The 26966-nt window shown below is 41.8% G+C and overlaps 1 protein-coding gene across 3 annotated transcripts in view; it reads left to right on the forward strand.

The window, feature by feature from the left end:
- Positions 1 to 348: 348 nt before the first annotated feature.
- Positions 349 to 26966, forward strand: part of PDE7A (phosphodiesterase 7A) — a 104672-nt gene continuing 78054 nt past the window's right edge. For all 3 annotated transcript variants that reach the window (XM_067553853.1, XM_067553854.1, XM_067553855.1), the window contains exon 1: positions 349 to 1418. In XM_067553853.1, the coding sequence (XP_067409954.1) occupies positions 1245 to 1418 (174 nt within the window). In that variant the 5' untranslated portion in view covers positions 349 to 1244. The remainder of the gene's footprint in view (positions 1419 to 26966) is intronic.

A 26966-nucleotide genomic window follows, 5' to 3' on the forward strand; every position in this document is an offset into this window, starting at 1 on the left:
GGGGCTGCTGTTTCCCGCCAGGAATCAGACAGGCTTTGACATGCTGCTGAACTGCTCGGTCTCCAACAGTCCCCCCCCCCCCGCCGCCTACCTGGAGAGGGTCTAACATGTGGGGCCGCCGCCCAAGTTGACATCATCGTTCATCACACCCCTGAACTGGAGCTCGCCAAGGCCACAGTGAGCGGCTGGCTGAGCCTGGGCCGGCGGACACAGGAGGCAGCTCGCGCGAGGCGACGAGCCCCCGGCCACGTGTTGTGCGCGCGGGAAACGTCCTTTTCTAAGCTTCGCTCCCCTCCCCCTCGCCCTTCACAATGGAGCCGCAGCACAGGCGCGCGCGCCTCACTTGCAACGCTCACCAAAAGCAGAACAGGGACCAAGGCGCGAAAAGAACGCGGCGCGCATGCGCAGAGAGACGCGTCGGCGAACTGGCCCCAATCACGCCGCTCGCCTCCCACACACCCCTCTGCCTCTCCCCGCGTTACGTGATGACGGTTTGCGTGGAGCCGGCCCGGAGGCTGGCGCGCGTCGCGCCGTACACACACCACCAGCACACGCAGAGTCCGTGCCGTATGGCTTGTGTGTGTGCCTCTGCCTCACTTCATTCTCCGTGCTCCGCTCGCCTGGGCCAGCGCGTGCGGTCGGGGGCTGTTCTCAGTGGGGGCGGCCCGGGCGCGGCGTCCCTCGTTCCCGCGGGCTGCCCCCATTCCCGGCTCGCGACGGAGCGCGCCGCCTTCTCCTCCTCCTCCTCCTCCTCCTCGTGCCGGACAATAGTCGCGCCGAGTGTGTCTCACCCAAAGCGGCCCCCCGGGCACCAGCGCCCGCCTCCATGAGCGGCGCCCGCACGGCCCGCCTGCGGGGCTGACAGCGGCTCCCTCCGGCAGCAGAAGCAGCAGCGGCCGCGCTGCGGGGCCCGGCCCGGGACTCGCCGCCTTCTTCCTTGACAGCGCTCACCTGCCAGTGCCGGCCCCGCTTCTTTCCCCGCCTTCTCTGCGGCGGCTGCCCAAGCACCCCTGCGGGCTCGGGGAGGAGTCAGGAGCCGACTCCTGCGAGCTGAGGAGGGGGCCGGGCCCCCGGCCGGGCCCGACCCGACCCCTGCGGGTGGCAGGGGGGCGTGAGGCGGAGCCGGGGCCCCTTGTGTTTTAATTGCTGGTTTTATTCCCTCTGGCCCGTTTGCCGCTCCTCTGCCTCCCCCCCTGCCCCCCCCGCTCTGCGGCGGTTCCCGGTGCAGTCAGGTGCGTCGGCCGATGCCCTGGCGCGGCTCGGAGCGCCGAGACTCTTCAATGGAAGTATGCTACCAGCTGCCGGTGCTGCCCCTGGACAGGCCGGTCCCTCAGCATGTCCTCAGCCGCAGAGGGGCCATCAGCTTCAGCTCCAGCTCCGCGCTCTTCGGCTGCCCCAACCCCAGGCAGCTCTCTCAGGTAAGGCCCCGCCGACATCCCAGAGCTGGCTCAGTGTCCAGCCCACCCGGGTCATTCAGTCACTGGGTTACAGCCTTAACGCCATCTCCCACTCCAAAATCAGGCTGGGGAGGTGACTGGGGTGCGTGCTCCCCTCGCCCCCGGGCTGGCTTTGGCGATCATGTACAGACACCCTTTCTCTCGCAAGATTTAGTCACTCCCACAACCGGTTTAGTTAGTCATTGGGCTACACTCAGTTGTGCTCCACCACCAAGATGCCTCAGTCACCTAGGCTCCTCTCCATCCCATCCTTTACAGGGGGACTTGCGTATTTGTAGCTGCATATGTTGCTTCTTGCAACGATATCTACTAGCATTTATTGAGAAAGTGGTGCCTGCAAGATGATAAAATGAAGTTTTGTGTTTTGTTGACATTACAACTGTGTTACCAAGCTCAGAAACCTTGAGCTGCTTAATGTTTGATGGCAACTGTCTTCCTGTTAGGCTGCTTATAGCAAAAGTTAATTTATTATCTGTTACGCTGGTGAAAAGACACCACCACCTATATTAAGAACATAAGAACAGCCATATTGGGTCAGACCAATGGTCCATCTACCTCAGTAGCCTGTCTTCCGAGCAGGGTGGATTGATTGAAATCAAGACGATTTGAATCATGAATTAAATCAACAAGAGAAAATCACTGATTTAAATCAAGTTTACCACTGATACTACTTCACATATTTCTTAAACAATGGTGCAAATCTGATCACTGAAACATGTTAATTTACAACTCAGTACAGCATTTTACAACATCTAGGAGGGTATACTTTGTGAAATATTTTAGATAACTTGATTTTTATTAAATTAGGAAATAGTACATAATACTCATTACCTGTGTCAAGCTGCAGATGCAGCAGCAGTAAATTAGGAATGGTAAGAACTAAATCACAAACACAATAACACTTATATTTTATTAAACTAAATCATAAATGTTTCACATTTGCAATTGCAGCAGTCTCCTGAGTTGCCAGCTGACTGCTGTCCTTAAATTCTTTTTTTTTTAATTTTCAAAGTTTAACTTTCTGGTGAGATATTTCTTTTTTCAGTGTCTCTTGAAGTGCCTTCCAGATTTTGACAGCATCAGCAATGCAGCAACAATTTCTCAGTATAAATAGTAAAATCAGGTTTTGTGCCATGTTTCAAAGGAAACTGGTTTTAAAAAAAAGTGTACACCTTTCAGTTTGTAAAGTAATCTATTTCAACCCTAAAACAATTCTGTAGTGAAACAGAATTTTAACTCAAAGCTAAGAAATCGACTGGGAGTTGAAAAAGCAGGAAAACTCGTACTTCTGTTTCAGTCTATAATCTTTTACTTACTCCAAGAATGTGTGACTAATTCCAGTTAATTTGAGCATATTTGACTATTCAAGACAAATACAACAAATTGAATACTAAACGATGAAAGTATTCTCTCTGTGCCTGCAGCACTGCAGAAGCTACTGCTGTGAAATGTTGGCTTAGCAACTGCAATGCTTAGGTTATGTCTACACTACAGACCTTACAGCAGCACAGCTGTATTGCTGCAGCTGTGCCACCAAGATTTCCCATGTAGCCACTCTATGCCGACGGGACAAGTGATTCTGTTCAGACTTCTGGAGGCTTAAAATACCTGGATCCCCTCATTGTGGTCTGGCAACTGTCCAGCAAGGGTTGCTTGTCAGGGCCTTGACAAATGATTAGGAAACTGGTATGCTGAGACTGCTGTCCACCACGCTGCCTAGCATTCTCTCATTGTTTCCTTGTGCTCCCCCATCTGTCTATACATGCTATCTCTTGTCCTATGCTTCAGTTTAAGGCTGTCAAATGATTAAAAAATTAATCGCAATTAATCATGAGATAAGAAAAAATAGTTGCGATAAATCGCAGTTTTAATCACACTGTTGAACAATAATAGAATAACAATTTAAATTTATTAAAAATATTTTTGGATGTTTTTCTACATTTTCAAATCTTCTCCTTGGACCATTATCTTGTTGTGGTGGAGAGGCTTGTGTGTTCCAATGACCCTGAGAACTATGTTGTGCAAAGTTCTGTACTTCTGGTAGGGTCATCTCGGTGAGCAGTTCTGAGGTGAGGTTCTAGATGAAGCGTAGTCCAAACTTCTCAGGTCTCCAACGGTGGAACAGGTGTATTTGAGGACTTGTCAGTTTTCTGTGACTGTGAAGGCAGATGAGGACTGTAGCAGGACGGAGACCTCTGGTTGTCTCAGACTTCCCTGCCACCGAGTCCAGGGCTCCTTCCTCTGAAGTTTCGTGTGGTTTCCGTCTGCGCACTGGTTCCCCCTCATTAGAAGATTTCACGTGTAAGAATCTGCCAAGGGGTGTTAACATCTCCCACTGACAAAGTCCTGCAATGATGGATGAGTGGTGCTGGGGACAGGAGCAATGATCTCTGGGAGTTCCTAGTCACAAATCTGCGTGCAGGTGGTGGGTGTGTGTTAGTCATCTTGCGCTTGGACTTGAGACAAGCACAATTTGGCAGCTGTGGCTGTGACTGAACAGTCTTTTTCAGGATCCCCTCTGCTCACCTTGAATGGGGGAAGGACTAGAAAAGGTGCCCTAAACATGGGCTATCTCAATCCACCTGCCACCCACTTGGGTGGCTGGTTGGTTTTGTCCAGTGGGATAACTCTAGCTATGGTCAGAATATATGAAGCAAAATAATGAAATTCGCCACTTGGAATGTTCACACTTTCATGGATTCCCCAAACAGTGACTATCCTGAAAGAAGAACTGCCATAATAGTTAGAGAATTTGCAAGATTGGTTATCAGTATTGCTGCCCTAACTGAGATCTGTCAGGCAGATCAAGGTCAAGTGAAAGAAGATGGAGGTGGCTATACCTTCTTTTGGAAAGGAAAGCCATCTGAAGAGGCATATTCATGGAGTTGGTTTTGTCATCAAGAACAAGATTGCTAGCCAGCTTTTAGAACTCCCATGGATATTAAAGAACGTCTCATGACTCTGCATCTTAAGCTTAGTAACAACCAGTATGCCACAGTCATCAGTGTGTATGCTTCCACATTTGATGGCGAAGACAACAAGGAGCAGTTCTACTGTGCTTTGATGCATTTTCCTCTGTCACAGCCAAGGAAGACAGGCTTATCCTCATGGGTGACTTCAATGCAAGAGTTGGGTGACATCCCAAACTCTGGAGAGGCACAATTGGGAAAGAAAGAGTGGTGAAAGTTAATGTTAATGTTAAATGTGTGCAGCATGATTTGTTTATCACAAATACCATCTTTAAATATATAATATAAGACCACTTGAAAACACCCACATTCCAAACACTAGCATCTTCTTGACTATGTCATCATCAGAGTCCATGATAGCACTGATGTCCATATTACACAGGCTATGAGCAGTACGGATGACTGCTGGACAGACCCTCAATTAGCCAGATCAATCATGAACATAAGGCTTGCACCACAATACTAAACCAAAAGGAATTTGGACAGTCAACATCAAGGCACTTCAGAATCATGCTAGTCATGAGACTCTTCAAAAATGTTTCATTGAGATGCTTTCTAAAATAGCTGGCAACATCAGTGACATCCAAACACATTGGGAGAAGTTCAAGACCATTAATCATAAGGCATGTGCTGAATCAACTGTATATTCCACTCATGCTATCAAAATTGGTTTAATGAAAACAATGAGGAAATCCTAACACTTATTCATCAGAAGAGAAGTGCATTTTGTGCTTGCAAAATGAACCCGCTAGCCAGCAAAAATTAGAGACTTATTGACTTAAAGCTGTAGTTCAAAGGAGACTTCGTGACATTGAGAATCAGTGGGGCAGGCAAAGGCCATGGAGATCCAGAGTTTTGCTGATCAAAGAAGCTTTTTTCAAGCAACAAAAACCATCTACAGGCCAAGTTCAAATGGCATAACCCCTTTGCGATCCCAGGATAGCTCCACCCTTCTCAAGGACAATGTAGCCGTCAAGCAGTGTTGAAAGGAGCATTTTGAGATTCTGTTAAACCATGAATCTGAAGTCTCAGCTGTTAACATGAACTCCATTCTTCAGCATCCAGTAATAGAACCTCTTGCCAACCCCCTGCCCCAGCTCCAGAGGAAGTTTGGTGTGCCATCACTCAGACTAGAAGCAACAAGATGCCAGGCCCAGATGGCATCCCTGTGGAGGTCTTCAGAGCTGGTGGAATAGCACTCTGGCAAAAACTTCATCAACTCCTTGTTAGAATTTGGGTTAAAGAGGAAATTTCACCTGATCTAAAGAGTGCCAATATTGTGAACATTTTGGACCATTTTTAAGAAAGGGGACAAGTCAATGTGTGGGAATTACCAAGGCATTGCCCTCCTCTCCATTGCCAGGAAGATCTTTGTTTGCGTCCTTTTGAACGATCTCTTCCCTCTTGCTGAAGATGTCCTTCCGGAATCCCATTGTGGTTTGAGACCATCTCGGGGGACCAGCAACGTGATTTTTGTTGAATGACAGATTCAAGACAAGTGCAGAGAACAATACCAGCCATTGTTTATGGCATTTGTTGACCTAACTAAGGTCTTTGAGTCCACAAATCGTGAAGCGTTATGGAAGGTGCTATATAGGTTTGATTGTCCATTGAAGTTAATTTGTGTTCAGTCTTCTTCATGATGGAATGACCACCACCGTACACTATAATGGGTTAGAGATGGACCCATTCACCATCCGTACCAGTGTTAAGCAGGGCTGTGTTATTGCCCCAACCCTTTTCTCCATCTGTCTTGTCATAATTTTGATTCTTATTTGTGACCACCTTTCCCCTGGAGTTGAGATTGCATTTCATATGGATGGCCAGCTTTTCAATCTGCAGCGTCTTCATTCTAAAACTAAGGTCATCAGGACTGTTACTGACCTTCAGTATCTAATGTCTGTGCTATCCTCGCACACACTGAGGCTGACTTGCAATCCACCGTAGATCTCTTCTCAGGTGCCTATCATATCGTAGAACTCTCCCTCAACATTGGGAAGACTAAAGGTGCTTCACCAGCCTGCCCCAGCAGAAATTGTTCCCCTTCTCCCACAAATTGTCATCGGCGGTGAACCCCTGGAAAATGTTGATCATTTCACTTTGCTTTGGTAGACACCTCTCCCGCCAAATAGCTACTGCCCCTTGTTTTAGTGGTTTTATTATGTCACCTCTCCCGCTGACATAACACAGCTACACTAGCGCTTTATGCTGGCAAAACTTGTTGAGTGGAGTGTTTTTTCACACCTCTGAGCAACATAAACACGAGTGTAGACAAGCCCACAGAGGGATTAAAGGCTTTTAGGGTTTAGCCTTTGTTTTTGAAATTATACTGAATAATGTTTGTTCTTGTTCTACACTTGTAATTAACCTATGTTCAACACCATTACATTTTGTAATGAAACTTTTGTAGTCTAGCCCAAGCTTGAGTGAATTGTGCAAGGTCATACAGGAAACCTGTGTCAGAGCCAGGAAACGGAACCTTGACTTCTCAAATCCTAGTTCAGAATTATGCACAAAAATCCTTCTAGCAGAATTTGGAAGTGTAGCTATTTCATCAAACTGAGAACATGAAGTTTTCATCATTGTTCTCCTTAAGCCAGTAATAACTGCAATGCAAGCAAGCACCCAAGGTAACTCAACAAACCTCTATACCAAAGACAAAATGTTTGATATAAAAAAGTTAATTACAAAAATATTGGAATTATTTCATATACGTGATTTTCATCTGATACTTTACCACATTTTTATAATTCATTTAATTTTAACTGCAGGAAATTTGAAGACAAACATTTTGGTTACTATGTGGTCCAAAAATCGCTTCTGTGGTTGCTGCTTCCTTTTTCAACATAGTATTGATGTCTTTTCTGCAAGCATAGTATGACTCCAAGACTAACTCCCCTTTTCTAAGAGTGAGACACACATACAGACTCAGCTGCCATTGCACATATAGCAGTCTAGCTTATGGGAATGAGGTCAGGGAGAGGATGATATAATTAATCAGACTCAAGTTCCCTTTCTGTACTAATGAAAAGGGAGAGTCCTTTACCTGATTCTTTAGTTAGCCAAAGAGAAAGTTTAAAGGAACCACAGCCAGAAGCAGATTCTCCTTGGCTAAGCTCCAAATAAGTACCTGTTACATTTAAAAAAAAAAAAAAGACCATATAAGCCACAGAATTATATTACTACTCCTTTTCCTACCAAAAATCATTTATGGGGAGAGGGAGGAGGCTTCCTCTCCACCCATAGAATTCTCCTTGCTGCAGACTAAGCTGGGGTTAATTCCACTACCAAAAGCTGAAACCTGGTTGCAAAGAGTAGAAAATCCATCCCTCACTTAAGAACGAGATGCCAGGTTCCTCTCAAGGAGTGTTCAAGGAGGGAGAAGAACATAAAGAAGCTACTCCAACATTGAGGAAGGAAACAAGATTGGCGAGGGTAGGCTCTTACAGATGAGAAGTTTGGCAGTGACTCTGTTCCAGTAGAGTGGTGGTTGTCTCAAACTGCGGCTCAAATAGCTCACAGCTGTGGCCCATGTGACATCCTCAGGGCCATACAGGTAGTATATATATAATGTGGATGCGGCCCACATAACACACACACACAGCTCCATAGGCAGCCTACAATGGTAAATAGGTTGAGAACCACTGCAGTAGAGGAAGCTCATGTGTATGCAGTCTCCTCAAGCAGCTTTGGGAACACTTTTAGCCTTTCTTCGGAACAGAGCATAATAAGAAGAAAGACTAGAAATAAAGAAATTACTTCTCAAGGGACTCCCTTTATAAAGATTTGCAGAATAACTCTCCTCATTTTACAACTGTTAGATTACGAAGTCATTTTTACTTAATATATATTTTAGAGCCCTGGTGCCCAACATTATTGTACAGAAGGGCCACGTAAACCTAAGCAAAACCTTGTGTGGGCCAAACAGATTCTACATACTTTAATAAGATTTCAAGTCACCTGTATTGATTTATATTTTAAGTTCAGCTTGTTTTGTATGTATTTAGATAGACAACAATGTACACAGAAACAACCTATTTACACACATGTATAAACTAAAATGATGTAAACATGATGACAAAATGATAATGAATGAGCCGTTATTATATTGTGTTGATGCAGACCATGGGCCTTATGAAATGCTCTGATGGGCTGTGTATGGCCTGTGGGCCATAGGTTGGGCACCTCTGTTTTAGAGTGTATGCTCTCTGGGCAAGGACTGTGGCTTTCATGATGACAGTGGCACTGTTTCTGGTTATTTCTAGCTTTAGGCATACAGCTAGGTATATTGTAAATCTATTGTTAGGATTGAAGGCATGAGGGTAGAGATTTCAAGCTTGTCATGCACAAACTATCATTTCCTTTGTTTTGAGGTCACTGCACTGTGCTGATGGATGAGATTATCAACACTTCCCTAAAGAGGGCATTATGTTAGCGCCTTTTAAAATTAAGCCCTTGTGTAGAAATCATATCTTGAAGTTCAGAATCTTATCCATTTATGTTTACTCCATTTTTGGGATGGATTAGAGGTTTGCAGCATAGCAACTTTCACACAATCAAGTCACCTTAGATTTCCTTGACCCATGTCAGTAGAGTTCCATGCCTGATTATGGTATGAATAGTGCAGAAATCACACCAGTTTAGCTCTTTTCTAGCTTGAACCAAAATCTAGTGTTCATGCAGATTATTCTGCATTCTTAGTCTTTGAAACTGCAAACTCTGGGGGTATTGTTGATATCTATGAGCCCTTGTAATGATGGAAGGTTTCCCTAAGGTGGCTAGGGTCCTGTTTGTCAGTGCAGATCTAGAGGGTAGCGTGGGCCAATTTCTCATTTATACTAAGAGTGCTGTTCTGTGGAATACTCTGTACTGGCACTCCTATTCAACTTGTGTTACGGAGCCACTGAGGAGATAGTAGGGCATTGTGGCATAAGCTACATTACTTTCAGCATGATGAATGACATGTATAATTTTTCACTGGTCCTTGACAATGTATTTAATCAATTTTCCTGAACAGAGATGGGTTTGGGTAAGAGTAAGCTGGCTGAAGCTCAGTCCAGATAAAACAGTTTATCTTTTGAGTTGAGGGTGCAGGGGAAGCACCAGTGAAAGCAGTAGAATTTATATATGTTTCCTGTATCTGAAGGAGATACAAACAAAGTGTACTTAGATTTGTGTCTTGAGTTCTCTTGGCTCCTGAGATGTTCAGGATGTCCATGTACTGTAACAGCAGTGTCCAACAACTTTTTTCCTCATCTGTGTTTAACAAGAAGGTTAAACTTTGCTTCTAGGTAGGAGGGAGGAAAGATGGTCCAGTGGTTAGGACAATAGCCTAAGGCAGGGGTCGGCAACCTTTCGGAAATGGTGTGCCAAGTCTTCCCTCTTCCTCCCTCCGCCCCTCTCCCACATGACGTGGGCCCAGCGCCCTGGCCAGGAGCTGCTCCCAGCCCTAAGTAGCACCATGTGGTGGCCTCTCCCAGTTCTGTCCCCCCCCCCCCCCCCCCCCAAAATGACGTGGGCCCAGTGCCCTAGCCAGGAGGACCTGCTTCGGCCCACCATGAGAGCAAGACTGAGTGATGTGGTCCTAGCAGCTGAAAGTTTGGGGACTCCTGGCTTGGGTGATGGGGTTCAATTTCCTGTCCTGCCCCAGACTTCCTGTGTAACCTTGGGCAAGCCACTTAGCATATCTGTGCCTCAGTTCCTCATCTGTAAAATGGAGATAATACTTGCCTATCTCAGCAATGGGTGTTGCGAGGGTAAATACATACAATATTGTGAAGTGCTTTGAGATCTATTGATGGGAAAAAGGGCTATGAGAGCTAGGTATTATATGATTTATTATAATCACCATTGTTATTCACAGTTTTATCATATCAGAATAGACTATATTAATGAATATAATTGAAGACAAGAAATTCCAGCATAAAGTGCCATTATCAGCTACTTTAATAGTGTATCTTGCAAGGATCACATAGATCTGAACTGGCTTTTCAGTTTTCAAGGTGCATTTGAAGTGATAAGTTGTTTGGGTCCTAGCAACCTTGATGCAACATCTCGTCTTGCAGTACTATGACAATTGGAGATCAGCCAGTGCTCAGGCTAAAAACTTGCACATGAAGGGAACTTGTGTTTTTTTTTAATGAGAGGCCCTTGTGTCAAATCTATTTTCACCTTATCAAAACTAGTTTGAGCCAAGAGGTCTGTGTTCATTTGCCTATGCACTGAATAAGCAGGGGTCCTTTGAAAAAAGTATGTGATCATGTAATTAAAAACTGTCATAGTGCTGAATTTCTTAGTTATGACTTGAAATGCAAGCACACAAGGAGGCTGAATTAAGGTTGCATGGGCAATTTCAATTTTGACATTTCACAAATTCTGAGAATTTGAATGTACAACCATAATATTCTTTTAACATAGTCTTTGTATGTAATATGGCATGAAGAAATAAAAGGTCTACACAAACATTCTAAGTTTCTTGTCCCATCTTTGGTGCAAGATGATAGTGTGCTGGGATAGTGTTGTAGAGAGCTCCAGCTCTTTATTAATTTTATTAATTGTAAATGATTTCAAAGATTAAATACCAGAATTCTAAACTGAGTGATTGGTCATATGTTACTGAAAAATCCTCCAGCTCCTTAAACTTAGTTACAGTTCGCAGTTCAGTATCAATTTGAGTCCCTCTAACAACCATGTTTTGTTCCATCTTCGCAAATCAAACATTGCTATTTTCCAGTTGAATTGTAAGTGGCTTCTTGCACTATATAAATGGTGTTTCAGGCTATGATCTTGTCTTCTTGCTCTTTCTTCTCATTCTCTTCCTGTGGTTACCACTCTTTATCTTTTCAATCATTTATTTTTCTCAAGAAGCATCAGTAATGTATGATGCTACCTTTTTTCTTTAGTTATTGAAAAACCAACTTATATTTCAGACGAGAGCAGTCACCTGTTTGTTCTGTTTCTATTCTATGCCACTTTTCAATTTTCTTCTTTATTTTTTCTTCTTATGCACATTCCCTCCCTTCCTTCTGTCCTTGCTTGTCTGTTATGTAATTCCACTTTACTTATTTCTTACATTTTGCAGTTCACAGAATACAAAGAATGAAACTTGTCAAAATGGTGACCACAGCTGAGCAATGTAGGAGTGAGGGGTGGAAAATTGCTTTGTGTGTGGGGTGGATAAAGTGAACAGATATCAAGTGTGAAAAATTGGGGCAGGGGTAGGGGGCAATAGGAGTCTGTATAAGACAAAGCCCCGAATATTGGGACTGTCCCTATGAAATCGGGACATCTGGTCACCCTAGAGGTGGGAATCAACACAAGAGAGTTGTAATGTGTAGGGATGAAGGGGTATGAGTGCACTATGGTACATATGGATGTTGGGGTGGCTGAGACAAAAAATACCAGCACAGCTGAGTTTGTTTTAATGTAGGTCAGGTACTAAAAAGAGTTCTTGGATTAAAAAAAATAAAATAAAAAAAATATGCGGGGCAGATACATCTGTTAATTTTGAGCTCTAAATAGAGTATACAGCCTTAACTCAGCATTTTTTAAAAATATTTTTATTTTCTCTTGCAGTGTTCCTTGACAGTTGTTTCCAATTATGGTTTGTTTGTAGTACAGGTTTCAGTGAGCTGATGTTTAAGTCTATGTAACAGAAAATTCCACTTCAGTTTCTTTACTTTATGAGAGATTTTTTTTCCTACAAGAAACAAAATGACAGGATTTTGATTAGTAGTAGGGCTTTAAATGTTTGCACTGGGGTGGAAGGTAAAGGATTTTTAAATTAGATTTTCTGTTGGGCATTCTTTGGAAGACCATGGAACAGACTAATCTTAAAAGGAAAAATTAGCTTTGCCCACAAACAAATACCACCCATTTGAGATATCACTCATAGCATATTGTGCTGATGTTCAAAACATATTAATGAAGGCATTGTTGGCCTTCTCTTGTTTGGGCTCCTCTTCAGTGGGTTTCAGATACACCCTTGAGGAGGCTGGATTAAAGTACAAGCACTTGAGGGGTGGGTTCCTGTGGCCCTGGCTCTCAGGACCATGTGGTGGTATCAGAAACTCAGCTAGGATTTAAATATTGATGCCACGAAGGGAGAAAAATATATTAAAAATTCCTTTAAAAATGTTTTTCTAATCTGGGGCCACAAGCCCTAAAATTCTTGATTATAATTGCATGCTTATTGCATGCCACTACTTTAGGTCTAGTTAACGTGGTTTGGATGCTTTAACTGTGGATTTATTCCTTAACATGTTAGAATTTCTTTTAAATGTAATCTTAATTTTGAATTTCTTTGGTTTATAATGCTTAGTTTCGGTATAATTACATCTCTGTAATGTTTTCTTTACCCTTAAATTGAGAATATATATCAGTAATTTCTGCTCCATCTTGATGTCGCTTTTTGTTTGGAATATAACAGTGAAAAGTCATCCTTGACCTACTCTGTGTCGTATGTCACTTGTATAGTGATCCTTTCCTTTTTCTTCTCTCCTCAACCTCCAGAATTCTTAGATCTGTATTCTCAGCATCACAAAACAATTACTATACAGATAATATTCAGGCAAAACATACTTCTTTGTAGATTTACTAGCTTTAATATACAAGAATAAACTCCAGTAGAAAACTAATTAAAACTGAATTTATTTTTACTGCCTATACTAGATCCTCTGATGGATAATTCTATATTTGTCATTCATTGCTTTTTATTTAAAAAAAAAAAAATCACTTACCAGAAGTGAGAAATGATTAATGGTGGATGTTGTGAAGAATGGATTTAGTCGTTCATAAAAATGGTAGACCTTCAATATTAAATGTAAATGTGACAAATTCATAAAATGGATTAAAGAGATTGTAGTGTGTTTTTCCTAAGGATTCTAATGTAGGGGGAAGTTAGAATTCTGTTTGTTCTTTAAACTGCACATTTTGAGTAGTTTATTTGCCTTAAGTTTATCTAAGGAACTGGTATAGGTCTGACCAGGTTACAAAAGAAATTGGCTAGTTAAGCACAAGACACATAACTATAAATGACTTTGGCTGTTAGTCATTCACCGTTGATTTTGAAGATAGTATGTTCATTTGTGTGCCAATGCAACATTAATTTAGGTAGATAAAAATTACTTTTAAATAGGGTCAGATAAATGGTATTGAAAGGAATCCACAGAATAAGGTTGGTGTTCTGTCTAGGTCTGTGGTAAACAGTGTATAATTAACTAATATGTTGCTTCCTCTTTCCTGATAACAGTGTGTAGTTGCTATTTAGTTTTTTGAAGGCTTCATTTGCTTTTCTTGTGCACAAAGCCTGTTGTATATTAATATTTTACTATAAGTTCTCCCTCATATTGTAATTCCACCTTTATTTTTAGTTGAGTGATGTCCTAATTTTTTCATACTCTTTCATTTAATATCTTGATGCAAGTACTGTGGAATAACCTGCCAAAGTATGTAGAAACTTTTGTGGAGAATAACTCTTTAGCTTTCTCCAATTATCAGTGATCAAACCTAGCAATACCCTCATACTTATTTCACTCTAAATTTGAAGCTTGTCTCTGGCAACAATAACCCTTTTCGTTGCAAAATGCTTGAGCTTTTTTGGTAACTTGAAACTTAGGATCTTTTAGCAGGTTGGTGGGCTCTGGAATTCTGAAGTCTTTATATTATGCTGACTTTCTAGCAAGAATTGAAGAGGTTTTGCAATCCAAAAATTACAGATGAAGTTATTAATATCTGTAATTCAGGTGGCATATCTAGAAGAACATTTACGCTCCGTGATTTTTCAGCATGCATATCGGCATCTACATATTCTTCTCTCACATAAGTGATTTTCCTGCTTTGCAGTTCTGAATTAGGAGAATACACATCGAGCTGTATGCTAGTAAGCTATTAATATCTAGAAATAGTGTAATTTGAATACTTCATGAGGTAGCCTTCTACTGTTAAAAGAAATATTGTTGTGTATTTGTGCTGACCTATCCTGGGAGGTAACTCATAGTCCTGTTGTTCTGGGTGTTAATTTTTTGGGTTTAGGCCTGCAGCACCTTAATGTGGACTGTTGCTTAAATAGTGAGACATCTTTCTAGTTACTAGCCACTTTTTTTATTACAAACACTATTGCCTTGGTTTCAGGTTCTTGTGTTAGGGGGAGAAAAAAAAGATCTCTTCCTAGGTTGGTAGGCTTTGGACTACAACTGTTTTGCTTTGGACTACAACTGTTATACCATTTTGCGAATGTTCTTAACTTGCCCTGCGGTGTCTTCTGTGCTAGGGGTTTATTTTTTATTGTTTTATAAATGCTCACATTTATGTAGTGTATGAGCACACTGTTGGTACTAAATAATAAATTATTTTATTTGACCGTTTTTAATAGCTCTTCTGCGAAGGGGAGATTTTATTTAAAGAATGAAGGGCTGCCAAACAACTTTAATTTAAAACACCCGAGTGGTATTTGACTGAATCTGAATAGTGGCTAGAACAGTAAGAGTTGACCTTATTACATTTGATTTTTTTTATGGTAGCAGGATGTTACTAAAAACACCAATGGTTAGTCATTCATCTTCTCAAAATGTAATGAATTAGATGTCATTTTTTAATTAGAGTCTCAGCAGCTGATGTTCATGAGGCGAAGATGAAAACTAAATAGCAAAATTACTTTGCTATCAGCAAATTAGCATGTAATTTTTGGGAGAACTGTAAACTGTGATAATGTTTACTACCTAGAGGTGAGATATTTGGGGAGCAGGGAAAGAGGAAGATTACTTCACATGAATGTATGAAACTAATAGAAATCATAGTTGAAGTGTGTGGCAGTACCAGTAATTAAGGTGATTCTTAGAGTATGCATCTATGTGGATTCCACTGTAGATGCATATGCATCTTATGCACACACAAGCATGGAGTCTGTTTGAATAGCACTGTCCTGTGAGGTCATGTGAGCGTCTTATGCCACATCATGTTACCATGCGTGCAAAGAAATAAAGATCAGTGTGGCCATGAGTCTCCCTCAGTCTCTCCTTAGCCTGTGGTAGCAAGATGGAACCTGGTGAGTGTCCAACTCCCCATTTCTTCTTAGCTTTTAGCCAAACCTTCTCAAATCTTCCAATTCTTCAACATATAACCTCTGAGCTATCAAATTGTCTGAATTGAGTATTGACCACTTTCTGTACAGAGCCCGTACTGTACAGGGCTACTTCACATGGTAGACTTGAAACCGGTCAGCTTCAAGCTTTGCCCATTCTACAATGGGCTAATTTATCTAAAAGATGGACACAGCAGGCGTCCTTTCTGTATAGATTCACATATACACAGCATACTTTTGGTGTGCCAGTCATTTTTCACAGGATACTCAAGTTGCAAGATGCGAGGCTGAAGCTCCATCTTTTGGAACAATCCATGAAGGTCTCATCAGACCCTGAGGAGATGAACTCTGGAGTCTTTCTAATGGACAAGCCAGCATCATCCAGTATCTCCTTTGGGAGACAAGCAACACTGAAGACCAGCACTGAGAAAAGACCCAGCACTGGCACTAATGCCCTGGCACAGAATCCAGCTCCAATATTGACATTGAAGACAGTAGTAACATCCTGATGTTGATGTCAGCACCAAGAAGGCTGCTTTAAACACTCAGACAAAGATTTCAGGCTGAACTCACTGCCTTCTCGTGCAGGCAGATGGTATAAACCCACCAGGACCTGCACTGTATTGAGGGCTGAAGAGAAGGCACAACAGACCCTAAGCAGCCTTAGCGCCAGCCCCATCTTTGGTGATGTGTCCCTTGGCATTGATGCTGACTGTGGAGAATGAGCCCAGGGAGAACCAGGGTTGTCACTGATACTGAAGCACCTACCGGTATCAGTAAAAACTCCAATACTGAAAGTGCCGTACACTTTGGTATTGCCCCTCGAGGAGGTCTGTTGCTTCTCAATATTACCAGAGCATACATTCTTTCCAACTTTGGGTAGAGAAGTCTCTCTTGACATCAGTGGTTGACACCATGGAGGGAAATGCTGACTTCTTCTACAGGGCTCAGCCGTTTCTAGCTTGTCAGGAATGGCTCTGGACTGGCCAATACCCAGCAAGCCAGCTATATTCCCATGGTGTGCCGTTGTGGTGCTGTTGGGGGTAACTGGGTTTCACCATCTCTGGCATTGAGAGGCTGGTCTACACTGCATGAGAAAGAGAAGTCACTCTCCCCATTAGTGCCTCTGGCCAATCCACATGCCCAGAGTACCAGGAGGAACCAGATCCAGGGGCAGAGCATCATAAACGTCCCATATTGCTACCAGAGGACCTCTTGTCTTCACTGCCTGATGAAGTGGTATCCTTGACACCAGTACTGGAGCCTGATGACTTTGAATCATTTCAAGAGTTTCTTATGAGGCCTGCAGAGATTCTGGAGATAGAGATATTAGTCTCGTTGGATTTCTCTGATATATCTGATATCTTGTCCACTTCTGGTCCAGCTAGGAGTTCTGTCCCATAAATGAGGGATTCCTTGACCTAGCTAAGGCACTATGGCAGATGTCAACCGTAATGCCCACTGCAAAATGGGTGGAGAAAGAGATACCAAGTACCTCCAATGGGGCTTGAGTACCTCTAAATTCACCCCAACCTGAGCTCCTTAATCATGTCAGTGGTAAAAGAGAAATCTGTTGAGTAAGAGTCGTGTGTGTGTGTGTGTGTGTGTGTGTGTGTGTGTGTGTGTGTGTGTCGGTCGTCTTGAAGGAAAATCCTTCTCCTCTGTCATCTCTACAGCTGCTTATGGCTAACTGGTCTTGTTGGCAGAGTATGACTTCCTGACCTAGGACAGGATGGACACCCTCAAGATGCTGCCACATGACAATAGGGAGGCAGTTAAAGACATAATTAAGGAAGATCAACTGGTAGCCTTACAAGTAGCAATGGATGCTTCTCACAAGATGGCAAGATCTATGCGTAGAGCATTGTGGCTTCAAGCATTGGGTATCCTGAGAGAATATAGTTATGACTGAAGATTTTCCCTTTTGAGGGCAAAGAACTACTTAGCAAACAGACAGCAACTCTGCACTGAAGGCTTAAAGGCTCTCTATGCTCCCTGGGGATTTACATGAAGCACAAACTGTATCATCCTCAATCCCAGTAGAGGCTACAGTAAATGCTTTCCTAACATCACAGGAAACCCAGGTGCCACTAAAAAAAAAAACTGATATACATCAGAAGGCACCAGCCTTCCCTCCTTCCTGGCAAAGCACCCAACCCAACACACTGGGAAATTTGACAGGAATGTCGGAAGCCACATCAGATGCAGTCATGTGAATATGACCTTCAGAAGCCACCTTGTCCCATTTCACAGGCATGGTCTGCCATAACATTGTATATAAGGGTGTTAGAGATTATTGCCTGTGGCTACCCAGTTCAGTTCCACTCTTTACAGCCTACCTATCTCCCTTCTCCATCCTTCAGGGACCTTTCTCATGAGAGCCTATTGCAAAGAGAAGTGACCTGGTGGCTTTGTTTCGGAACTACAGAGGAGATTCTACTAGAGTTCAGGGGAAGAGGCTTTTTCTCCTGGTATTTCCTCATTTTGAAGAAGAAAAGAAGTCTTTGTCCTGTCCTAGACCTGAGGAGACTCCGCAAATACATACACCATCTCTGGTTCAAGATAGTAATACATGCCTCCATCATTCCATCTCTCCATGCTCAAGATTGGTTTGTGGCTTGTGGCTCTTGACTTACAGGATGTGTATTTTCACATTGCTATCATTCTGGCTCACAGGAAGTATCCAAGATTTACAATAGGGCCCAACCATTACCAATACATGATTCTGTCCGTTGGACACTCCGCACAGAGTATTGATAGCACATTTAAGGTGTCAGGGAATCCACGTCTTCCTCTACCCGAACAACTGGAGACTACAACATCCATTAAATGTGTGCTTTCTGCTTGACCTGGGCTTCTTATGATTTATGAGAAATCTTCTGTCATGCTATCATCTGAGATAATGTACATGAGGCTGCTTAAGGGTCATATAGTTTGGAATTCAGAAGGACTAGTGGGAGGAGACAGGCTGGGGCACAGGAGCTAATGGGTAACAGCATTGAGCCAGGGGCTGAATGGGAGTAGGGGTGCAGGGCCACATGGGGACAGGGGCAGAGGTGTCTGACTGAATGGGAGAGGCTAGAGGTCAGCCAGGGTCTTCATGGAGGAGGTTTCCCAACTTCCTAACAATCCCCCCGTTTTCCCCCCAAAAAAACTTCCATACTTCTCCCATCCACATGCAGCCACCCTCCAGGTTCTCTCCCAGACTCCTTCTCAGTGAGCAGTTACTTCCCTCTCCCTCAGCCCCTCCATTATCCCTGACTCCCCCAAGCCTTTGCACTGCTTTTGAGGGATGTGGGAAATATGTTTCTGTATTGTAGTTTTAAATGTATTATTACTCAAAGTTCTGTATTTATATGCCTAGTAAGGAATCTATTCACCAAACAACATTTCCTGGATTTTTTTATGTTGTCTATATTGTTACATACATACATGCTGACAGGTATTTTGAAATAAATTACCAAAATAATTGAAACTGGCATAATTATATTGTGGTGTTTTGACAAATATGGAGAATTTTGCAGAATTTTTAACTTTTTGGCACAGAATTCCTCCAGGAATAAAGACTATAATACATTAAACATTGCACAGATTGTAACACCATTGTTCTTATATACGTTGCAGATAGTGCACAAAAACACATCTCATCAAGAACACAAACATTCTAAGCTCAGTGCCCCTTCCTAGCTCACCGTTCCCTTGAAAGTCCTTGAGGAACATCTGTGTTCAGGAAAGTAAGCAGGGTCTCTTGCCTCATGAGAGGCTTCTATATCCTGGGTTACATCTCCCTCATGAACACTTCATCCCCAGCTTGCCTTCTCTGTCTTTGACTTGTCCATGCCCTTTCTTTCTCCTGCCCAGCACTTCCTTTGTATCTGTGTATCTCCCTAGTTTGTCTTCTAGCAACATCCTTCTGTCTCTGGGGATTTTCCCCTGCTGTCCACTTCATCTCCTCCCTTCAGATAAGAGATGGAAGTACCTTCTCCTTACAGACACCTATATCTATTAACCAGTCATTAAGAGTTAAATACTGTTAATGGTCCTCAGTCTGGGGAAGACTGCTTTCAGGCTTTGTAGGACATACTGGATACACATACAAAGCTTTTCCTCGATACAGCAATTTCATGGTAATGTCACAATATCAACCAGAATTAATAAGTTATATTGATGCTTCACAAATCATCACAGGGGGGAAGGAGGAGGAAGAGGCTATAAAAACTTGAGACAAAACTTTAAGGAAGACATTTACCTTACTGATATTACTTTTACAGTACTCCTCAATATATTATTCTTATTTGAGGTAGCTTTCTTGGGCACTGCAGGAGTGCATTCAGCAATCTGAAAGATGGGATGGGAGTAATGATCACTCTCATCTCTGCACCATACTTTTAACACCTTATTGCCCGGATCTCTATAGTGCCCATAGTGATATGTTGGAGAAAATAAAGGTCTTAGGGTGAATTCAGGTCATCTCATTCTTCTTGATCTTAAGACTGTCAGAAAGACTTCTCAAATTCTTTATTTTAAAATGCAGAAACTCAAATCCTATTGACCAGAGCACAATTTATCTGCTAATGCTTTGGATCCTTGTTTTTCTCAAATCAAACTGAAGGCTGGGTTGTTGTAAATCTGAATAATCCACTGAAAGACATGATATTCCTATGAAATGAAACATAGAATAATAGAAGATTAGGGATGGAAGGGACGTCAGGAGGTCATCTAGCTCAAAGCAGGACCAACCCCAACTAAATTATCCATGCCAGGGCTTCATAAAGCCTGGCCTTAAAAACCTCTAAGGATGGAGATTCTATCTCCTCCTAAGGTATCCCATTCTAGTGCTTCACCACCCTCCTAGAGAAAAAGGTTTTCCTAATATCCAAACTAGATCTCTCCCATTGCAACTTGAGATCATTGTTCCTTGTTCTGTCATCTGCCACCACTGAGAGCAGCGTAGCTCCATCCTCCCTGGACCCGCCCCCCTTTCAGTTAGTTGAAAGCCGCTATCAAATCCGCCCTCACTCTTCTTTTCTGCAGACTAGACAAGTTCCCTCAGCCTCTCCTCATAAGTCATGTGCTCCAGCCCTGTAATCATTTTTGTTGCCCTCTGCTGGACTCTCCAATTTGTCCACATCCTTCCTGTAGTGGGGGGCCCAAAATGAATACTCCAAATGTGGCCTCACTAGTGCCAAATAGAGGGGAATAATCACTTCCCTTGATCTGCTGGCAATGCTCCTACTAATGCAGCCCAATATGCTGTTAACCTTCTTGGCAATAAGGACACACTGTTGACTCATATTCAGCTTCTTGTCCACTGTAACCCCCAAGTCCTTTTCTGCAGAACTGCTGCCTAGCCTGTCGGTCCTCAGTCTGTAGCAGCGCATGGGGTTCTTCCATCCTAAGTGCAGGACTCTGCACTTGTCCTTGTTGAATCTAATCAGATTTCATTTGGCCCAATCCTCCAATTTGTCTAGGTTACTCTGTATCCTGTTCCTACCCTTCAGGGTATCTACCACTCCCCCCAGTTAAATGTCATCTGCAAACTTGCTAAGGATGCAATTCACCGCATCCTCCAGATCATTAATGAATATGTTGAACAAAACTGGTCCCAGGACCAACCACTGGGCTACTGCACTTGATACCGGCTGCCAACTGGACACTGAGCTGTTGATCATTACTCGTTGAGCCTGATGATCTAGCCAGCTTTCTGTCCACCTTATTATCCATTCATTCAACCCGTACATATTGCATACTAGGTGACTTACTGTAGGCATATTTATTCTTCAAATACCAAAGAACATACATCTCTAAAATCAATAGCTTACAGTTGCATAGGTAAAAAACAAAAACACAGAATTCTATGCTAACTAGTTAAATCTACAGTTCTTTTGTTTATTCCCATATATACAATATGCTTACAATTTTATGCTTTTTGTCACATTTGAAACAAAATGGTTTGTGCTAAGAATATGTGTAATTGATGCTGTAATGGCTAGACATGAGTTACATGTCTTAAATTAACAATTCTGAATTCACCTGTTTGTCTTCCCTTATTCCATCCAATAGTCATGCCTCTTCCTCCAGTCATCAGCATACGCACTAGTTCCCCTCCCATTCCAGGTTTATAGGCAGTTTTATTATTCATATTAATAGTCATAATAAGGTTGATCTCAAAGCTAAAAAGGAAGTGGTAACTGCTCTAAAGTTCCATTTTCACAGATTTAAATTTGAGCCTAACGTTTCTAATATCAAAGTTTCATGTGTATCCTCTTTAGGTAAAGGCTTCAGAGGGACACAAGTGCAAAAATAATAATAATAATAATTCAGAGAAACTATTTTATCCATGAAATCAGTTCACTTCCTTCCCCTTCTCTTTTGCAGAGTCTCTTTCATGAGAAACTAAGGGACTAAGTCACCACCATTCTGTAGCAATAAAGTGGTCCCGCAACAGTATGGTATGAGGAAGTTCTCTCATGTTTTTGTATTAGAGAAGAAGTAAGGGCTTTATCCCCTTCTGCCTTGAGCTTATGGCTAAATTTGTTGAGGCCTTAAGTTTCCCTAGCCTCTTAGGTTTCCCTAGCCTCCTATCTATCAGATTTGATCTGTGGCTCTTTGCCTCAGAGGCATCATTCAGCTCACAGACAGCACTGTCTTCATTTCTTCATCAGAGGATCATTCCCAGCAGAAAGTATTCACGTTTGGCTAGTCTTCCAAAAGCCTGGCTGTGGTGGCAGCTTACATCAGAAGACAAGGTACTCACGTTCTCTTACCTCAAAAATTGCACCCTCTGTGATGTCTAAATATTTATCAGCCAATCTATCCTGTAAAAATGGACACCCTATTTAAATCCTTAGACCAAAGGATAAACTACGAAAAATGTACCTTTTTCACAAAGGTCATGTTGCTTGTCCTTTCTGTAGTCTTTGTTATCTCCAAGAAAGGATGGAAGATATATCGGACTGGCTGACACTCAAATCATTTGAACACCTCTGCAGCAACCAGATTACACAAATGTGTTGGATTTTGTCAATTCCTTCCATGCATTGAAGGGAAGGTATTGCTGTTGTACTGTAAATTGCCTGAGTGGGACTCTTTTCCAGCCTTCTGTGTTAATGCTTTTTTGAAATGGCATTTGCCACCTTCTCACATTTGTGGCATTACACCTATCAAAGCAAGGGAAAGAAGGTTATGGACAAACTGAGCAGGAAGAATCAACACTGTCATCCTTTGGAAGATAGAACACTAAAGAAACTTGGTATTCTATAATGTGGCAAAAAGATCTCTGCAGTCTTGCTTCAGAGAGTGACAGATTTCTTCTGACTGAACAAAAACCTACATGATTTGCATATATTTTCTGATATCAGCCTCCAGGGCGGTCAAGAAAATCAAAGTATATAAAGGTTAAAATTCTACTGATAGTTGTTACATGGAGCTCATAAACATAGCAGAGCCTAGAACATCCCATAACTAGAGCACCAGAAAGTTTCTGTCTCTTTATGCAGTGTGCAGACACGTCCCAAGAGAGGAGGATCTGTACTGACAATATACTTAAAGAATTTCAGTTAGGAGAGAAACAGTTTTCTATCTCATATTTTCCATGTTTATATAAACTGTACATATTTCCATCAAAAATTATTTAGCCATTATATAATGCATTGCATTAATTATAATTTGCATAATAGTATTGATATAAATCATTTGAGTATGAAATGCCTTGTGTCAATGCAAATTAAAAATTACTTTTGCATCCTTGTTTCTTTCAAGTATAATAGGTGAGGCATCATAATTACAGTTGTTAGAATACATAAATCTTTTGTTCTCTAGTTCTTATTAAATGTTTCTGGAGGGTGTTAAAATTAAGGAACACAAGAGGCCATTATTTTATTAATTTAGTGATAACTAAGTGAAAATTTGAGGTTTATGTTTCTAGTACGCCAAATTTATCTTAAAAACAAGTTTGTCTGCAGTATTTCTGTAGCAAATTATTTTGATTGCCCCTTTTTTCTAACTTAATCTATTAATGGAAAAATGTGGGAAGGAAAAGTCTTTGGTTACAAATTACTTTACAAATAATGGGTTATGCAACATATACTTTAATTTCTTCCACAAAAATAGGCATTGGAGGATCAGATTTTAAAAATTTTCTATCTTAAATATTTGAACTTCCTAGAGCAGATTTTGAAATCAAATTAATTTCTTTCCCAACTTGTAACATCTCAAAATCATAACTTCAAATAGGTTGGTTGTGAACTGTATGTATTTATTATCTTAATTCAGTTGTCTTGAAAGAACTGAAATTTGGGACCACTCTAATGTAACTGGTCTCTCATTTTTGAAAATTTTAATCTGTAAACAGAATTTCTGAAAGTTTCTCAAGTTATAGCTGTCTTTCCACAGCATGGAAACAGTTGCTGTTCAAAATAGTTGGAAAAACAACAATTCTCTCTTTCCAGGTTTGTGGATGGGGGAATTACATATGCTTGTATTTTACTGCATTCAGTATCTGTGAAATATAGATTAAACTTCTTTTTTCTGTATTTTTTCATTTTGTTATGCTCATATTCCTTCTGGCAGATGGGCTTTTAAATGCTCAGACAAGATCTTCTAACAGAGTTTCAAGAGCCACTCCCTATAATTTTTGTTTAATCTCCTCACCTATTACTGCATCAGAGTTTCTGGACTGCAAAAAAATGTCTTGTGAAGCAATCATTCTGGCCTCATAAGATGACCATTTTTTATTTCAGGTTCTTTGTTGTGATTAAATAGTTTTGCAGGTGGTGGTCAGACTCTGGACCTGTGCATCCTCATTCATGCACATAATTTATTTCAAGATAGTCTTTATCTCTTTTAATCCCTCGATGAAGTCAGGTGCTTTCATGGTGAATCTATCTATATGGGGGAGTTTTGGGAAGAATGCACAAGATTAACAATCTACCTCAAAAGGACTTCTACAAGATTACAGGGCATTTAATCAAGATACTGAAGGTATAATTGTCCACTTTGCCAAGGATGAAGCTATTTGGTGGGTGGAGAGTGACAAGACCCTCTTATGTTTGCCAGACATCTGCTTGGATGTCTACACACTACTTCATGAATAATTACAAAATTCATATAGTGTTTTCATTAAAAGCTGCTTTTGAATGTAGTTGAACAGTTCTTGGTGCATGCTCATAAAGTCTCTCGCAACCTTCCGTCTCTACTACTTGGCTTAATATTTTAGGTCCACTTACATGTGTTACCCTCCATTCAAGAAGGAGAAGATTTTTTTTAGTTCTTGTTACTTTTTAGTAATTCATTTGTCTGAGGCTTGGGACTGCCACTTAGGATATAGTTGAACATAAGGAGAAATAGTATTTTTGCATGTTTCACCAAAGCTGCATGGGTTAGATCTGTGCATATTAATAGCTTATCTTGCAAATCAGTTTGCAATTAAGGGGACACTTAACTTGAAATTAGTTGACCTGCCTGGAACTTGTTTTTACATTCCTAACCAGGTTTGTCTGTTTCTCCCCAGTTGCTGTGTAAATGAACCACAAAAACAGGATATCACATACATGCACAGGAGAGGTGTCAGGAGCTCAGATTCCTACTATGTATGCTTGTTAATGAGGAAGTTGGAGAAAAAGGATGGCCCTGCTGCTCCTGGTTCCTGCATTCTGTGAAGGGAGACAAGAATACAGGATCTTCACTTGGCTACTTTTCTACTCCCTGCCATTGTGAACTGAGATGGGGAGATCCCTGATGAATCTGTTTGATTCCACTTCTTGTTCCAACTCTGTCTGAAGAGAGCTAATTGGGTATCTGTTCTAGCCCTTCACTTTTTCTACCTCTCTTATGGAGCTAGTGTGCCCCCAAGTGAAAACTCATAGACCTGTGTGTGAGAGATGACCTCTCTCTAGGGCCAGCTGTTCTTGATCATTCTTGGATCTTTGGGATTGGTGAGGCTTCTCCATTCTCTTCTGAGTTCACCCTGCTGCTTCTAGTCTCTACCTCTCCATTAGGTCCTGCAGACGGATAAGTGGGTTGTGTCTTCCAACCTTTGCTAAAAGCTTTTGGGGTACTATTTCCCAGTTCAAGGTCTAGTGATTGAAGGAGGCTCCCCAGCCTCCTCTTCAGGCTTCTGGTCCTGAGCAGGAGTCTGGGCTGTGAATCAGAATTCCCAGACTCCCAGTGCTCCTTAGTTAGTTGCAGAGGTCCAGGGAAGAGGTGATTCTCCAGCATGAAACTAAAAAGAGCAGCAGTAGCTCTGTTCGGGTTACCAAATAACATCACCTTGCAGAGTGTAAAGTACATGCACAGGAGCGCCTTTTGCAATTTTGCTTGACGATTATATCTCTCTTTCTTGCTAATGCATAAGGCAGGAAGTGAAACCGTCAGTGAACTGTCCACAAAATGCTTTAAAGTGATTATTGTAAAATTGAAAAAAAGAATTTTGATTTTCAGTTAACCATATTTGCTACTTGTAAGTAGTATGCAAAAATCTTCAGAGAAAAATGTAATTATCAAATTGGTATCCCTTTTTTTTAAAAAAAAAATACAATTTTATGTTAAGGAGAAATACTTTTGTTGAAACCTCATGTTATACTTTTAGTTTCATCCAGGCTGCACCAGAGGTGGTTTCAGTTCAATGCTTGCAGGTTTTCCCCCATCGTATGCTTTTCACTTGCAAAAGCTAAATACTGCTTGTTCACCACGCAACCACCTCTTCTCTTACTCAAATCTCTATTTAAGCCTCTTCTCTGGTGATCACAAGAAACTAATTTGACAGAGGGGAAAAAACCCAAATACCAGTGTTGCATAACCTGGGCTTTCTTACATGTTCTGTGTTTACACTGCAAAATGTACAGAAGATATTTGAGGAAGACCATCTTGTCAAGTACAAAACCATAGAATCATGCAGTTTGAAGGGACCTCAGGAGGTCATCTAGTCCAACCCCCTGCTCAAAGCAGGACTAACCTCAGCTAAATAATCCCAGAGAGGGTTTTGTCAAGCCGCAGCTTAAAGACCTCTAAAGATGGCGCTTCCACCACCTCCCTAGGTAACCCATTCCAGTGCTTCACCACCCTCATAGTGAAAAACTTTTTCCTAATGTCCAACCTTAGACCTCCCCCACTGCAACTTGAGACTGTTGCTCCTTGTTCTGTCATCTGCCACCTCTGAGAACAGCCTAGCTCCATCCTCCCTGGAACCCCCTTTCAGGTAGTTAAAGGCTGCTATCAAATTCCCCCTCATTCTTTTCATCAGTAGACTAAACAAGACTAGTTCCTTCAGCCTCTCCTCATAAGTCTTGTGCTCCAGCCCCCTAATCATTTTTGTTGCCCTCCGCTGGACTCTCTCCAACTTGTCCACATCCTTTTTGTAGTGGGGGCCCCAAAACTGGACACAATACTCCAAATGCGGCCTCACCAATGCCGAATAGAGGGGAATAATCACTTCCTGCGTTCTGCTGGCAATGCTTCTAC

The sequence above is a fragment of the Emydura macquarii genome, unplaced genomic scaffold, assembly GCF_026122565.2.
Source record: "Emydura macquarii macquarii isolate MOO-44397 ecotype Brisbane River unplaced genomic scaffold, CSIRO-AGI_Emac_v2 contig_1477, whole genome shotgun sequence".
NCBI lineage: Eukaryota > Metazoa > Chordata > Testudines > Chelidae > Emydura > Emydura macquarii.